The sequence below is a fragment of the Callithrix jacchus genome, chromosome 7 (genome assembly GCF_049354715.1).
Source record: "Callithrix jacchus isolate 240 chromosome 7, calJac240_pri, whole genome shotgun sequence".
In the NCBI taxonomy this organism is placed as follows: Eukaryota; Metazoa; Chordata; class Mammalia; order Primates; family Cebidae; genus Callithrix; species Callithrix jacchus.
Genome location: NC_133508.1, coordinates 28,369,171 through 28,386,992, shown reverse-complemented (window position 1 = coordinate 28,386,992; position 17,822 = coordinate 28,369,171). Strand labels below are relative to the sequence as shown.

At 39.5% G+C, this 17,822-nt stretch overlaps 1 protein-coding gene across 8 annotated transcripts in view; it reads left to right on the top strand.

Moving 5' to 3' along the window:
- MPP7 (MAGUK p55 scaffold protein 7) overlaps positions 1-17,822 on the top strand; it is a 255,825-nt gene that overhangs the window by 217,898 nt on the left and 20,105 nt on the right. For all 8 annotated transcript variants that reach the window (XM_078329683.1, XM_078329681.1, XM_078329680.1 and 5 more), the window contains one exon: positions 299-469. In XM_078329683.1, the coding sequence (XP_078185809.1) occupies positions 299-469 (171 nt within the window). The remainder of the gene's footprint in view (positions 1-298; positions 470-17,822) is intronic.

Genomic DNA, 17,822 nt, shown 5'->3' with positions numbered 1-17,822 from the left:
AAATTAGCCAGGCATGGTGGTGTGTGCCTATAGTCCTAGCTGCCCGGGAGGCTGAGGCAGGAGGATTGCTCGAGCCCAGGAGTTCAATACTACAGTGAGCTCTGATGGTGCCACTGCTTTCCAGGTTGGGCAAGAGAGTGAGACCCTGTCTCAGAAACATTTGGGTTTTAACATTTAAAAAAAACAATATTATGGTAAATAAAATCCAACTCAACTCTGAGGGTTTTTAATTTTTGTTTCTTGAGGGTTTTTTTTTTGGTTCATCTTACTAAAAATATATTTATTTTAATATTTGCAGCTGGTTTTAGAAGAAGTTTTCGGCTTAGTAGAAAAGATAAGAAGACAAATAAATCCATGTATGAATGCAAGAAGAGCGATCAGTACGACACAGCTGACGTGCCCACGTACGAAGAAGTGACGCCGTATCGGCGACAAACGAATGAGAAATACAGACTCGTTGTCTTGGTTGGTAAGTGTTTCTGTGTATGATTCCGAGGAAATAAGTCAGGTAGTAAGAATTTAACTTCAAAGTGAATCATACTTGACGTTTTCATGCTAAAAATGTCCTCCTCTTGAACATCTTTTATCTGGTCTCTGAAACAAAATCTTTAGTTTTTTGTACTTAATTGACTTGCAGAGACTTGAGACATCTCTGAGGAATGGTACTGTCGATTTGCTGGAACCTTTGTAAAATGGGATAGCAAACACTGTTGTAATATATGAATCATACATCAGGGCAATAAATAATAGAAATGAGTATCTTTGAACACAATGCAAGTTTGTGTCAAAGCATTTTGAGGCAGCAGCATGGTACAAACTTCAGATAGCTTTCAGATCTTCAGTGAAATAAAGTATTACAGCAGAGTTCTAGAATATTTCAACCTGGAGAGTCAGCACAGTCGCTTTAAAGTTGATAATTGGCCGGGTGCAGTGGCTCTCACTCGTCATCTCAGCACTTTGGGAGGCTGAAGCAGGAGGATCACTTGAGGTCAGGAGTTCAAGACCAGCCTGGCCAACATGGTGAAACCCCATCTCTACAAAAATACAAAAATTACCCGGGTGTGGTGGCACAGGCCTATAGTCCCAGCTATTCAGGAGGCTGAGGCAGGAGAATCATTTGAACCTGGGAGGTGGAGGTTGCAGTGAGCCAAGATTGCACCACTGCACTCCAGCCTGGGTGACAGAGTGAGATTCTGTCTCAAAAAAAAAAAAAATGTTGTTAATAAATGAATGTGGGTATTTTCACAAATATTGTTTGGTTTGACTCAGATTAGCATCCTACAATCTTGTACACCTTTCACAAATGTGAACAGTCACAAGCTCCATGTATACTCACTTCATCCTCAGTGCATTTCTTTAAAAAATCTAATGAGAGAAATTTAAACTTCCAGGATCAAAGCCAATGATTTTAGAAAAGGTTTTGAGTAAAAGAGCATGATGTTTTGAATTAGTACATTCTCACACTGCTATAATTACCTGAGACTGGGTAATTTATATAGAAAAGAGGTTTAATTGACTCACAGTTCCATTGGCTGTACAGGAAGCATGACTGGGAGCCCTTAAGAAACTTAACAATCATGCCAGAAGGTGAAGGGGAAACAGGTGCGGGCTTCACATGGTGGCAGGGGAGAGAGAGCGATTGGAGGAGTACCACACACTTTTAAACCGTCAGATCTCCTGAGAGCTCATTATTATGAGAACAGCATGGGGGAAATCCACCTCCATGATCCAGCCACCTCCCACCAGATCCCTCCCCCAACATTGAAAATTAAAATTCAATATGAGATTTGGGTGGGGACACAGAGCCAAACCATATCACTCTTGTTAATTGTTCTTTTATAAACTCATGATGATACTTATAGAGATGAGAATCAACGTAGAAGCTGAGAATTACCCCATCTTAGTAAGACGGAATCCTTTGAAAGGTTACAAGCTATGCTGTTCATTCAGAGATGGTGGGTGACTCATGGGAAATGATGTAGTTTCTTACATCTGTAGGTTCTGGAAGTGACCAGTAGCATCATTACATATTAACATTGTTTGCGTTATTCTGAAACACATACATACTTCAAAAGAAATTCTAAATTTCCTTACTAATAATGTCCACATCTCCTAATCCATTTATACTGAGCCTCCTCAAGGAGGAAGAGGAAGAATTTCTTACTATGGAGCTTACAGTGCCCTGCTTCTCATCCTTGTAGAGTTGTGCTAATGAGAGCACTTGCATTTTCCAGCTCATTGGGCCTGCTTCAGACCTCCTACTCCTCTCCCACCCCACTGTCCATTCTGTGCCTCCTTCTTCACCAGCACATGTCACAGCAGCATCTCATCTGTCCTTGTTGCCTCTTCTCCTCAGCCAAGGGGAGAGGCATGTTGTAATAAAAGGGCAATGAGGCCAGTGCAGTGTCTCATGCCTGTAATCCCAGCATGTTGGGAGGCTAAGCCAGGAGGGGATCACTTGAGGTCAGGAGTTCAAGACCAGGTTTGCCCAAGATGGCAAGACCCTGTCTCCACTAATAATACAAAAATTAGTCAGGTGTGGTGGCAGGCACCTGTAGTTCCAGCTACTTCGGAAGCTGAGGCACAATAATTTCTTAAACCCGGGAAATGGAGTTTACAGTGAGCTGAAATTGCACCACTGCACTCCAGCCTGGGCAACAGAGCAAGACTCTCTCAAAAAAAAAAAAAAAAAAAAAAAAAAAGACGTGTTAGTCTGTTGTGTGTTGCTGTGAAGGAATAACTGAGATTGGGTAATTCACAAAGAAAAAATGGTTTGTTTGGCTCACGGTTCTAATGGCTGGAAGTTTGGGCATCTGGTGAATGCCTTAGACTGCTTTCACTTGTGGTGGAAGACGAAGGGAAGCCTGTGTGTGCAGAGATCACCTGGAGAGAGAGGAAGCAGGAGTGGTGGGGTCAGGCTCTTTTTAACAACCAGCTTTCTGAAGGGAGGAATAGAGTGAAAACTCACTCACTGTCTCACTCCAGGGAAGGCATTAATCTATTCATGAGGGATCTGCTCCTATGATCTAAACACCTCTCGTTGAGCCCCATCTCCAACATTGGGATCAAATTTCAACATGCAGTTTGGGGAGAAAAACATCACAACTGTAGCAAGAGGGATCAATAAAATGGGAAACCTCGTTATCTTGGAGACCACCTCTCAAGATTTGACTCCATCCACACTCTGCCTGCTTTCATTTGCCTTTCAGAGTCCTCAGGTTGTTGCCTTTTGCATGCTGTCCAGAGGTTTGGGCTGTGTTCAGTGGGGTATTAGGTTCTGGTGGGCTTTCCCCACCATAGTGGATCTGGAACTCCGAGGCTTTAAATTCCTCTAACTGATACAACTTGGCCTTTCTTCGTGGGTGTGACTTAGTCAGCCTCCTCAAAACTGGATCATGGAACCCCAGCCCTGCTGGTCAGCAATCGAAAGCGTCATCGGGACAAAAGAATATCACGGCATCATTCCAGCTACCTTTTGAGGCAAAATATGCTTCCAGAATTATGTGTCACCACATTCCATTGTCAGCCAAAAATCATAGAATGACCTGATGTGTTTTTGCTTCTCCTCTATTTGAATCTAATTGTCCAGATCCATGATCATTGATTGCACTAAAACTCATTTGGCCAAAATTGTCAGTAAAGAGGTTAACTTAATTATACTCACTTCAGTTGCCCTGTTTCCCCTTTGGCCTTTGGGTTTCTGGTACCCAAAGTCTGAAGTGGGTGTGGATCTGTTTTGGGGCCAAGTACCTCTTTCCTCTCCCCTCCTCTCCCCACCACTCCCCTCTCCCCCCTCCCCTCCCCTCCTCTCCCCTCTCTTCTCTTCCCCTCTCCTCTCCTCCCCTCTCTTCCCCTCTCCTCCTCTCCCCTCTCCTTCTTTCTTTCATTTTAAGTTCTGGGATACATGTGCAGAATGTGCAGGTTTGTTACGTAGGTATATATGTGTCATATGGTGGTTTGCTGCACCCATCAACCTGTCATCTAGGTTTTCTCACTGTTCATTCCCAGTTATGAGTGAGAACATGAGGTGTTTGGTTTTCTGTTCCTGTGTTAGTTTGCTGAGAATGGCAGTTTCCAGCTTCATCCATGTCCTGGCAAAGGACATGAACTCATCCTTTTAATGGCTGCACAGTATTCCATGGTGTATATGTGCCACATTTTCTTCATCCAGTCTATCACTCATGGGCAAGTCCCCTCCCTTTTCTCACTTTATTTTTTATTCCCAGCAGAATCCTAAAGCCGTTTTTTAGCCCTGTGATATAAATCCTATTGCAATAACTGCTATTTCTATCTCTTGTTTGAAATTTCTTAAGTTTGATTGCTGATTCTCAGAGATTTTCCCTTTGCACTCCCAAGTGGCACAGTCAGTGAACATTCATATTTTCTTTGCTATATGCTTCTGCCAATAAGTGTTTCCTCATTCTTTAGAGGTTTCCAGGCCTTAAGTAAATAATTAATTACATTGTTTCAGTGACAACCAAAATACCTGTTTGAACTTCTTAGGTTTCTCTGCTGCTAAAATCTAACTGTCATATTTCATTACCTTCTGCTGTTCCAACTCCTTTCAAACAGTCTCAAGCGAGTGTTTAAATTTTAACTTGTTTTTAAGAGGGTCCTGTCCTTCCTCCATGCTATATAATAACAATAACTAACTATATGTGTACTATTTCCTTCAGTCCTCGTGATGACTCTAAGGTAAATGCTTTTATTATTCCCCGTATTACAGATGAAGAAACTGAAGCACAGAGAGAAGTAGGTAACTTTTCTAAGGTCCTGCAGTTACGAAGTTACAGAGCTGATTCAGACCCCAGCGGGTGGACACCAGAACCCTACTTCTTAGCTTACTGTGGAATATGGCTTCCAGTCTTAAAATCAGGGCTGTACTTCACACTCTGTACCAGATCTAAATATCTTACTTTTAAAAATTTCTTTGATTTAAGGCCTGTTCATTCATTTTCCTGGCAGATACCTCCTTGCTTTGTGAAAGTTTAGATGTGAGTCTACTGAAAGCGTTTATGTTCACTAGACTCCTGCCCATGTCTAGACTTGAGTTTCCAATGTAGGTCTCCTGAGGTCAGGTCAGCAGCCTTGCTGGGCTCACCTCTCTTCCCTACACAGTAATTCTGCTCACTGTCTAGGCAGGGTTTCTTACTGCACCCATCATTACTATTTCACTATTGTGCTCTTTGGAATTTGCCAATAAATTCTTAAAGTACTGATTTTCCTGGTCGTTCCTTCTCAAATTTGTTCACATTTTCCATGGTCAACCTGGGATAAGTCTTCCACTTACCAGACTAGGTTCTGTTCGTGATCTAACTATCTGCTACCTTCAGAGTTAAGAGATTGTTTCTCAATAGTTTTTTGATTGCCACAGATAGAGGTATCTTGGAGAATATACAGAGGGAGGAGTTCCTGCCCTTCCCCCTGACCTGCAGACCCTATTCCAGGGCTCCTCAGATTTAACATGCATTCTGGTAGCCTGGGGATCTTCTTAAGAGGCAGGTTCTGATCTGGTAGCCTGGGGCAGGGCCAGAGAGCCTACATTTCTAACAAGCTCCCAGATGATTCTGTTGCTGCTGGCCTGGTTAATCAGGGGAGTGCATTTTGCTTTTCCTGGATGCAGATGCTGTAGGGTCTGGTGCTGTGCACACAGGGAGAAGCCTTGTTGCCCTGCTTGAGTAGGTTGTTGCCATTGCTTCTGTGGTTACCAGTTGTAAACTAGCGGCAATTTATTTCGATTTTCTACTTTTCTTGGCATTATATTTCAGTTTTGTGCTTTCTCGTGTATGCCATGTAATGACCACTTAGAAACTTTTGGTTTTGTCTTAATATTTCTGCTGTTGAGGATTTGCTCAGCAATATTTCAGGTTTGGTTTGTCTGTTTTGATCAACAGATTTGTTATGGTTATTAGCCTATAGTCTGAAATTCCTCTAGGAAAATTAACTTTATCTGAAACACTTTAGCCCCTAAGATGTTCTTTTCCTATTTTGGAGCAATTGCTGGCATAAGGCAATATTTCTTAAATCTATGACAATTGCATTATAACAGAACAGACTTAATGGAGAATATTCATTTTAGTATTTTTGTCACGTTAGATCACAATTTCTCATTAGGTGGATGGTATATCCTGTGTTTCTATATGAAAAATAGAGGAAGGGCTGGGTATAGTGGCTGATGCCTATAATCTCAGGACTCTGGGAGGCTGAGGCAGGTGGATAACTTCAGGTCAGGAGTTCAAGACTAGCCTGGCCAATGTGGTGAAACCCTGTCTCTACTAAAAATATAAAAATTAGCTGGGCATGGTGTCAGATGCCTATAATCCCAGTTACTTGGGAGGCTGAGGCAGGAGAATCACTTGGACCTGAGAGGCAGAGTGAGCTGACATCGTACCACTGCACTCCAGCTTGGGGAACAAGAGCAAAACTCCAGCAAACCACTATGGCACATGTATAACTATGTAACAAAGCTGCACATTCTGCACATGTACCCCAGAACTGAAAGTATAATAAAAAATAGAGGAAGAAAATCATGGAAGCATGCTGTATTAATGCAAACTTGTTAGTAATAGTTCTACTAAAGGAAAGATCTAGAAACTTTCCAGAATCAAGAGTCCCTGTACAGATGGAGGCTTGGAAAATTCAGCCCCCTGGTGTCATTAATCGAACATTCCACATTCCACCCCACTGTGGCCTGTGTACAGCATGACATTGCACAGTGGGATCTGGTGATGGCCAGGCGGGTTTTGTGTAACTATCATTCAGAAGTATTTCCTATTATTCACTTTCTTCTTTGTATTCCTTGCTCAGAAACCTTTCTGCTTGTGTATATGGCACATTGGAAGTAGATGTGGAGAAATCCCCATCTCTTTATATCCTGTGAGTCATGATGGTGTAGAAGATAAGAGATGGGCATCTGGGACAAGATGGCTGCCTTCTAGACCTGTTACATCCTTCATTAGTCACATGACACAGGAACAATTCAAATTTTCTCTGGGCTTCAGTTTATTCATCTGAAAATTTGAGATAATAAAAACATCTACTTTCTAGGTTTCTTTTGAGGGTTAAACAGAATCATCTGTGCAAAGACATAGGCCAATTCCTGGCACCTAGTAAGGTTTTAATAAGAATATTTGTTGCCCTGCATAGTGGTGCCTGCCTGTGGTCCCAGCTACTCGGGAGACTGAGGCAGGAGGATCACTTGACCCCAGGAGTTCATGACCAGCCCAGGCATAGTTAAACCTCGTCTCTAAAAATAAAAAGAGAGACTGGGCACAATGGCTCACACCTGAATTCCTAGTGTTTTGGGAGGCTGAAGCAGGGGGAGTGCTGGGGGCCAAGAATTCAAGATCAGCCTGGGCAACATAGTGAGATTCTGTCTTTACAAAAAAACAAAATAAAATAAAATTAGCAAGGCATGGTGCTGTGTGCCTGTAGTCCCAGCTACTTGAAGCTGAGATGAGAGGATTGCTTGAGCCTGTGGGTTGGAGATGACTGTTAGCTATGGTTATACCACTGCACACTCTGGCCTGGGTAACAGAGTTCAAACGAAGAAGGAGGAGGAGGAGGAAGGGGAGGAGGAGAGAGGAGGAAGGAGGAAAAATTAAAGAAGAAAGAGAAGAAGAGGAGGAGAGAGGAAGGGGAAAGGAGGAAAAATAAAGAAGAGGAAGAGGAGGAGGAAGGAGGAGAAGGAAGAAGGAGGAGGAATGAGGAGGAGGTCTTACGTGTTAATTAAAGATAGTAATAAGATAAACATGAAATGTTCAAATATCAGTAGGCTTCTGCTGGTTTTGAACCTCAGTGTTCAAAACACTTATTAGATTATCTAGAAATTTATCATCTAAAATAGGCAATGAAGCCATGGACACAAATTGTGGACATTCTGTATTATTTCTGAATTAGCTGTTTACTATTTATGATTATAAAAACATTGTATACATAGGAATTTATTTCCTTGGGTCCTAAAATGTGTATATGTATAGGAAGATGGAAAGAGTATAAGTGTCATAGTCCTCCTTGAAAGCAATTTTTGTCTGGATGCTGTGGCTCACACCTGTAATCCCAACACTTTTTGGGAGGCTGAGGTGGGTGGATCACCTGAGATCAGGAGTTCGTGACCAGACTGGCCAACATGCTTTACTAAAAATATAAAATGTCTTTACTAAAAATATAAAACATAGTCGGATGTGGTGGCAGGCACCTGTAGTCCCAGGTACTCGGGAGTCTGAGTCAGAAGAATCACTTGAACCTGGGAGGTGGAGGTTGCAGTGAGCTGAGATTGTGCCACTGGGTGACAGAACAAGACTCTGTCTGAAATAATAATATTAATTAATAATAATAATAATTTTTTACCCAGTGTTTCAAAGCCATTGGGAAAACCGATACTTGCCTTGAAACTGTTTCATAAATATTGTTGAGAAAATACAAAGTATTATTTTTCTGTATTATTATCAAATGCTATATGGTTTTTATTCTTGTATTTAATGTTCAAAAAAAAAATAATAGACCAGGTTGTTACCATGGCAAAAATACGACAATGAAAGACTTCGAGCTTTGATTAGAAGTAGTTAATTTTCTGTTCATTTTGAGAATGTGCTATTCTTAAGCCTAATTTTAACCACCAAAACATCTCAATGACAGTTTGTTAAATTTTCTTCGGCATTTAAAAGTATTTTCTAGAGAGTGTGTTGAAACCAAATGTCAGGCTTTTAGTACATTTTCCTACATCACAAGTTTTATCTTCAGTGAAACCCAACTTTTTAAAAGTAAAGTAATAAAGTCGAAATAATGTGTAGGTGGGTGAGGGAGGGAATGGGGAGAACACTTGGGTGTTAAAAAGCAACTAAAACATTTTTCATGATTTAAGCCAAAACAAGAGCAAAAATTCATCTCGTGGATATTCAGACAATTTGTGACTTGTTCTGTCTGGCTAGAAGGTACAAAAGGAAACTAATAATAAATCTTTCTCTATGTTTCACATTTTTAGCTTGAGCATTTCAGTACTATTCTCCCCTCCTTTGTGCTGAATCTTGTACACTGCCCAAATTCTGCTTGTAGAGATAATTTGAATGAATAGGCATTTATTATAAGACTGTCATTATTTTTCCATAAAACTGTGGCACAACACAAAGCCTCCCACATAAAGCAAAGCAAAAGTAAGTGCTCGAAACTAAATGTGAATGTTAGTGTGTTTATTAAAATTCTCATGTCTTTTGTTGCGCTTTGATTGAAGGCTTGTAGGAATTAGAGTTGGCTCTGGAGGATTTTATATAAATAACTGTAAAACTAAAAGTCATAATGAAATTCATGAGAGTGTGATGGATTTAAAATTATAACCCTTGTATGTAAAAGGTAAATGTGATCTTTATTGGAATCACAATTGGCTTTTTTATGCCATTGGTCAATCTTAAATATTTATTTTCAGACTTCTTTTCTGGGAATAAATCACAAATCTGTTCATTCAGCTGAGCTTTATGGTGTATCAGCTATGCCAGGCACTGTTCTGAGCACAGAAACATTTTTGCCCTTTTGCCATTTATATTCTAACAGGAGAAGATGGACCAAAAACGTATTTATAATAAATTACAAATAAATAATAAAATCACTTGTATACTTGTTAGAGGGCGATAAGTCTGTGGGAGAAAGTAAAAGTGGAACAGGATAAGGGGAATGGAGAGTTGGGGACGTGGACAGGATACATTTTGAATTGGGAACATGGTGGCCCCATGAGCAAACTTTGAACTAAGGCAGTTCCCCATACCCTCTTCTACTTAGCTAAGGAAACCTCAGGGATGATTTTATTTTGACCTCTTAATTTTATTGCACTCTTGTCATAGTTTTCAAGTAGAGTGAGATGAGTATTTTAGTCAGTCTAAATAAGTGTAAGGTAAATAGCTTCATGGAAAAATGGTGCTCTTTCAATAAGCTTCCTGTTCTTCCCTTCCCTCCCCTCCCCACACCTCCCCTCCCCCCTTCCTTCCTTCCTTCCTTCCTTCCTTCCTTCCTTCCTTCCTTCCTTCCTTCCTTCCTTCCTTCTTTCTTTCTTTCTCTCTTTTTTCCCCTTCCCTTCTCCTTTCTCTCTCTCTCCCTCCCTCCTTCTCTCCCTCCCTCCCTTCCTCTCCGTTCCTCCCTCCCTCCCTCCCTTCCTCCTTCCTTCCTTCCTTCCTCTTTCTTTCTCTCCTTTTTACTTTCTTCCTCTTTCTCTCTCTCACACAAATTGATGCTTTATTAATAACACTTTTTGCCTATTATAAAAGCATAGAAGAAAGGAAATCTGAACCCAAGTTAGGGATTGTTACAAACTTCTAAGTTGCTATACTTTTTATGTAATTTGATTTCAAGTGAACTTTAGTTTTATAGACAGATTTGTCACTCTCAAACATAAAGATCCAGATCACTAATATGATCATTCTAAAATTATGGGCCAAATATAATAGCATCGTTGTTTTCATCTTATTCTTGGAACAACAAAATAGTGGGGCTACAATGTGATAAGTAGATATCTGTTTATACCTGGTGTCTGATGCCAAAATACCTAAAGATTTCATTGGACTCATCTTGTAATAAATCAAATGAATAAGTGTTTTTTTTTTTTTGAATTAACAAAAAGCAGTTCGGATATTTATTACAGACTCCAGTACTTCTGATATTTTTCTCGGGATAGTAAGAGTAACAAATCTAGCCAATATCATAAAAATGTTTGGGGGTAATATGGAAGGAACTTTCCTGTGAAGCAGTACAGATATACCAGAGGTACAGCAGATAGTAAAAGCTGTCTCCATTCAGCACTTTCCATGTGATAGGACATTTTAATGTTTCTGCCAATATGAACAAAAATCAGTAGCAAAAGTGGATAGTAGTTGGTCAGACCAACACACGTCTCTCCAATATCTAATTTAATATTTGACATTAATCCAAATATTAGACATAAATTCAAATAAGAATGGATTTTACCATTAATGCATTATGACTGTTACATGAATATGTAATGTGTTAAAACTAATTTGGTGAATCTCCACCTACCTATATCTCTCTTTTCGTAAAGGTTTTTTTCTAACATATCATGAGCATTCATCTTTAGCAGATTGTCTCTTCATGTGTAAGGTACCACCTATCCATATTTAAATTATTAAGACCAATCTGATAGTCATCAGCCTTAAGAAAAATGATACCTAAATTTTATATCAGATATTTAGAACAAAAATTATTTTATGCTTATTCTTTTTTGTTTTTGTTTTTTTTTTGAGATGGAGTCTTGCTCTGTCACCCAGGCTAGAGTGCAGTGGCGTGATCTCGGCTCACTGCAACCTCCACCTCCTGTGTTTGAGCCATTCTCCTACTGGGATTACAGACACCCACCACCACACCTGTGTAATTTTTTTTATTTCTAGTGGAGATGCAGTTTCACCATGTTGGCCAGGCTGTTCTTGAACTTATGGCCTCAGGTGATCGCCCGCCTCAGCCTCCCTGAATGCTAGGATTATGCCCAGCCATATGCTTATTCTTTGTGACTGTCATTTAAAATATACATATATAACATTTCATTGACTTCAGTAATTATTTTCATAATAGTAATATATGTTGCTGTTTAAGTAAATGTTTATTCATTCTCTCAGAATGTGCACTAACTTGTGAATAAGTAAAGAGTTGATGTTTCAAAATACAATGCTTGAGAGCATGGCCATTAACAGGGTTTTTTTTTTTAAGATGAATATAAGAACATCATAGCTGATATTTTAAATCATTCTTTCAGTGCACGTATGGTTTTGGGTGCTCTTCTATGCACTGATATTATTGCCTCAAATCTTTTTCTACTCGTGTAGCTTGTTTTGTTTTTTTGTTTGTTTTTGTTTTGTTTTTTTAGAGAGGGTCTTGCTATGTTGCCTAGGCTGGTCTCAAATTCCTGGCCTCAAGTGATCATTCTGTTCCAGCCTCCCAACTAACTGGGATTCCAGGTTCAAACTGAGGCACCTGGCTTGCTTTTTGTTGTTGTTGTTTTTGTATATCTCTGTATCACATTCAAAAAGTAGATTATTTGGGGGGACCATATGTACAGAATAAAAGACTTGCATGCATCAACTATGAATTAATTTTGAAAGTATACTGTGCTAGCATTCTAATAAAATATACTTTTGGGTTTTGGTACATAAACATTGGTTACAAGTTATGAACACTTAAACATATTGTGGAATAAAAAGAAAATGTGAAACAAGAATGGAAATACATCTCATAATTACATTACATGAAATGAAGCAATAATAACTAATTTCAGGATCATTTGGGGAACAGGTGTCATATATGTCTACATTCTTCTGTGTAAATTAAAGCTGAAAATTTGCATATAGGTTTTTTAGCCTTTTTTAGATAAACATAAAAGAATCTTTGCATGTGGGTAACAGTGACTGTTTTCTTAAATGTAAAATCTTAAATAGAAACTTTATTAACATTTTATTGACACCTTAAGTGGGCTACATTTTTTTGGATTAAATGAATGAACCTTTTTATAAAATCATGTACCACATTTGCCTACTTTCAATAAGGAGTTACTAATTAAAGGCATAAAAAGGAATTTAAAATTTTATTATGCTTTTCTAATTATCTTAATTATCCAATTGACACATATTTTTCCCAAGACCTTCACCTACTACAAATTGATACATACAGCTTTATTCTTCCTTTTCAACATGGTTTTATGAATTCTTGTGAAATGTTTTTTAAATGAAGCAGGTAAATGCTTATTTATATTTCTGGTTTGGCTATAAGCATTCGTTTATTTTCAAAGCTAGGAGTCACACCAACTGCAGTTCACTGCTTGAATTGCAGATTAGTAAGCTCCAAAATCATTTTTAATATGCCTTTCTGGCTTTTACTTACATATATCATTCTTGTGTTTGATTTTCCTTCATCCCGAATTGAGAATCCTAACAGATACGCCCAGTGTCTATGGCCCAGGCCTGGTATACACATCACCCTCATTCAGTTTATGTTAGATTTCTCAGAGATTGTACACAGAGTGAGTTTTGAAATCACCAGATTTGATTTCTGCCACGTTTTGTAGCCTGCATCTCTGCCTATTCCAGGAGCATAATTAGTAATCATGAAGTGTGGATAGCATGGACTAGAGATGAGAGAGTCCGTGAAGTTCCAATTCACAGTCATAAACAGACAGCAGAGCAACAGCTACCCAAGTTCGTGTTTTATCGTCATTCTTTGGATAAGATCGTAGGTAGAGTGGAAAGAATGCAGACTCTTGAGTTAGACAGACGGGCTTTTGAACACCAGCTAAGCCACATGCCAGATGTGTGACCTCTACGAAATTACCTCACCTTTCATTGTCTCAGTGTTCTCATCTGTAAAATGAGGATAATGATACCTTTCTTGCAGGGATGTTTTGAGGATGAGTAACAGTGTATGGAAACCATGTCACACCAAGTTTGTCATGTAACAAGAACTCACTATGTCATCATCATAATTATGCCACAACCTATCATCTGTGATTTAAAGATGGGTTGTTTAGATTCTCTTCTCTTCTTCACTTTATCATTAGCTCCGCTGAAAATGAACTACAGAGTAATCTACTTACATAGGCACATATAAGTGTATTTCACCAACTGTGATAAAAATTTCTATATGGAAGGGAAAAATGAATCTATTCTGTTGCAGAGGCATACGAATAAACCTAACTGAGTTTGAATCCCTAAATTGCTTCCAATGTAAAATAGACTTTTTATTCTAAATACAAACCAGCCAACTAAAAATTCGAATTTAGGCCTAACCCTAGAAGGAGGATACGGCTCAAGATGGTGCATCTAAGCTGTGGTCTTTTAAAGTCAAGGGGAGACTCTAGAACATCTCCAGTGGAGATGGCAGAATTGATCCAAGGGCCTGACTAAGAAAATGCTGTCTGTAGGCCTGCTGGACAATTTTGCAGTAAGAATGATGAAATTATGTCTCTACTTATAACCTTTCTTGGGAGGATACTTCTACCTTTGAAGACGATGACCTAGAATAACCTAATTTAGGGAAAATTTTCCAAATAAAGTCATTAGCCTCCTAATGTTCTTGACATCCTACGTAGGTGTATACCACACAAGTGTGAGGTGAAGAGAGCTTGCTTGTAAGGGTTAGATTATAAAGTTATCACAGAGCGCTAAATTGAATATAGTCAAAATTTAAGGAATCACATTTTAGGTGGCATATTTTTTCCCACTAATTCAAATATACCTAGTTTATTTTCCTAAAGAGTTACTTTTTTTTTTGGTAGTTAGGTAAGATTTTTAAGAATAAGAAAAAATGCTAGACTCTCACTTGGCAAAGTATCTCATACTCTAGGAGTCACTCCAGAGCTGAGACTTCCTAAGGAAATGGGGAATTCACATCCCTTCCTGTAGTTCTAAGTGTCTTGAGGGTCATGCCAGGCTGGGACACTTCATTTGCATTTTATAATAGTGTTTTGCTATGTTTGCTTCTCTCTCTCTCTCTCTCTCTCTCTGTGTGTGTGTGTGTGTGTGTGTGTGTAAGCATATACAATTGGGTTTGCATCATTTGTACCTAGAAGGTACCTTTATTGCAATACCACTTGTTTTTCCTTGTGTTTTCTCTATTTATTTTAAAAAGTGAGATTTAGAACTTACTCTGAATACTTTTTGAACCTTTAAAGTAGATAAATATGCAAGCCCCTCCATGGTGCTGGGCATATCATAGACAACCAATAAGTGTTGTATCCCTTTTACCCTCCCCCTTAGCAGTCTGATCTGTCACTGAAGTCTTAGGTTTTACTTCAATGTGAATACATTCACAATGGAATCCTGGCCCTGTCCTCTGTGTTACATTGCAGCTCTTGTCTGAGTTTAGGGAGCAAGAGTTTCTTCCTGTAAACTCACTGTACTTAGAGTGAATTCATCACCTTCCCTTTTATTTTAAGATAAAGAGCCAAGTTCAAATGTGAATTCCAGCAACTTCTACTGGTTAACTTGAGCACCTTATCTAATCATGATGTCTATGTGTTCTAGGGGCAAATACTTTCTAACTTTCTCTCACACTCCTTTGGTTCATTCAACAAAGTTTCACCTCCTTTGGTTCATTCAACAAAGTTTCACCTTAAATATTTATTTAAATTATACTCAATAATGACACTATTATGTGTCATAATGAGTATAATTTAAATAAGTAATCTAACTAGGGCCTTCAATTTTCCAGCTAGGGAAGCAGTTGTTAAACAAAGCAGAAGGCATTCCTGTTTTCACAGCACTCAGTCTGTTAGACGATCAAGACAAGGAAACAGGCAGGTACAGAAGTGTGATAATTCCTTTCAAGTGCGAGTACAAGAAACATGAATTCAGGGACCTAACCCAAAGAATATCAGAGAATATTTCCTTAAGGTGTGTCTGAGCTGAATCCTAAACAACAGCAAGAAAAGCAAGAATTAGTCAGGTGAGAAGACAGGAGTGTGCATGAAAGAGCAAGTAGCATGTGATGAAGACCCAACACACCAGGAGAAGCGGCCACGTTTCAGGAAACAGGACAAATTTCATGTAGTTGCAGCATGCAATGCAAGAAAGGAGTGGGAAGAATTAAGATGAGAGATTAAAGTGTAACTTGCATCATGCAATCTCTATAACCCTGTAAAAGAATTGACACTTAACTATGGATGCAGGAGAGGACAAGTGGGAGGTGCTGGTGAGCAGTTATGGAGCTATAAACCAGGATGGTAGAAAGAAGAGTGAACTACTGTGTGTGTGAGTTTTCTGCACTTTGTAGTTCAGGTGTGGGTATGGAGAGGGGCCAATGGGTTGATCTTAGATGGGAGGTTTCCTTGGCATGTGATAGGGTTTGGATCTGTGTCCCATCCAAATTTCATGTTGAAATGTAATCCCCAGGGTTGGAGGTGGGGTCTGGCACCCTTTAGCAGTTGATTCTAGGGATATACAAGAGAGAACTGACAAGGAGGCTTCCAGGTGTGAGTAGAGAGGAGCCTGGAGAAAGATTGAAATTGCCATCATGAGGATCTAAGAAATCCAGCTGATAAGGAAAACAAAAAATTGCTGGAGCACAAAAAAGGTCCTGGTTTATGTGTGGCAACCAGGAATGCATGATATTACTACTGTCCAGGGGCTGCATCAGTTTTCTGCACTCATTACCTCCTCTGTGGGTATGGAGAGAGACCATTGGGTTGGTCTTAGATGGAGGTATCATTGTCAAATGCGATAAAGGATAAATGTAAGAGAGACAAAGACAGTAACAAAAGTGAAGGGCTGAGATTAGAAAGAAAGTAGAGAAATAAAGGCACCCTTATATGACCATGGGTGAGGGAGGAATAACTGAGAGTGTGGTCTAAGAAGATCAGAGAATGATGTCATACTGGAGAATGTGGATTTAATATTTTCATAGTGAATCAGCTCCTAGTGATGGCAAAGGCCAGGTGTGCCATGTCATGGTTGAAGTGAAGTAGGGAGGGAGGTCACTAGAGATCAGGAAGTCAAAGGCTGCATTTGGAAGCAATTTCTCTGTGGATATTGATGTCACCCAAGATGATAGCAGGAATTGGGGTGCAGGGAATGACAAGAGGCAGGTGCTGAAGTCATAGAAAGTGGTTTTCACAGGGGCAAGACTGCCCACTGGGGCACATTATGGACATTGTGAGAGCACTTTTTTTATGTCAAAGTGGCTGCTAGGTAGAGGAATGTAGACTTGGCCTTTCTATAAAACAAAGATCTGACTACATCCCACATGACTTCCATGTGCTGTGCTAGACAGTCAAGGACTGAGTAGATGACTCAGCATATGGTGGGGTTTCTAGAAAAGTGAACTGTCTTCTGGAACACTGAAGCACTGTCTCATCTCACATACTATTCTTTCTTTTTTGAGACAAAGTCTCTCTCTGTCTCCCAGCCTGGAGTGCAGTGGTGCGATCTTGGCTCACTGCAACCCCCACCTCCTGGGTTCAAGCAATTTTCCTGCCTCAGCCTCCTGAGTAGCTGGGACTACAGGTGCCCATCACCACCTCTGGTTAATTTTTGTATTTTTAGTAGAGACAAGATTTCACCATGTTGGCCAGGCTGGGTCCCAACTCCTGACCTGGAGTGATACCTGCCCACCTTGGCCTCCCAAAGTATTGGGATTACAGGCATGAGCCATGACACTGGGCCCCATATACTACTCTTGGGTAAGCCCAAGTCATTTGTATTATTTTCTTCACTTCAATAACCTTGATATGTTATCCTAGGTTGTTTCCTTCTCTTTATCATATTCAGGGAACTCTGATTTGTGGTTTCTATCCAAGCTCTAGTTCTTATTCCTGGATTTACATGTACCTCTGGGCTTTTGTTTTCCTGTTCTTTCTTGTGCACCATAGCTCCTGATCATTTAAATCCAAACTTATTTATTATAAGTAGGTACAGACATCTGACTTGGTTAGGTTTTCTGCTGTGGTCATGTCAAGCATTTACATATTGAAATGTATATTGCTTTATTATAAATTATTTTTCTCTCTTTCATGTATTATTTTTAGTTAGGGCAATATATTAATTTGGAAGGGGGAATTATAAGTTATATTAGCAATTAATTCCATTTCAGGATATAAATGGGATATTATGGCATATTTATTATAAGAGGGAGAATTGAGAGTTGCTGCTTTACAGAACAAGGGAAAGTTGCTGGACAATTGGTGTTAGACAGGAGCGTAGAGAAAGTTTGAAGGTGGTCATGAACAAACACCTGTGGACAAGTGTTTTTATACAAGGATCAGGGACCTAGAAATGGCATTAGAGCAAGAATGGCAGAGTCACCAACTTCCCCCTCTTTGTCTTTGCCCATCCTTTTCCCTC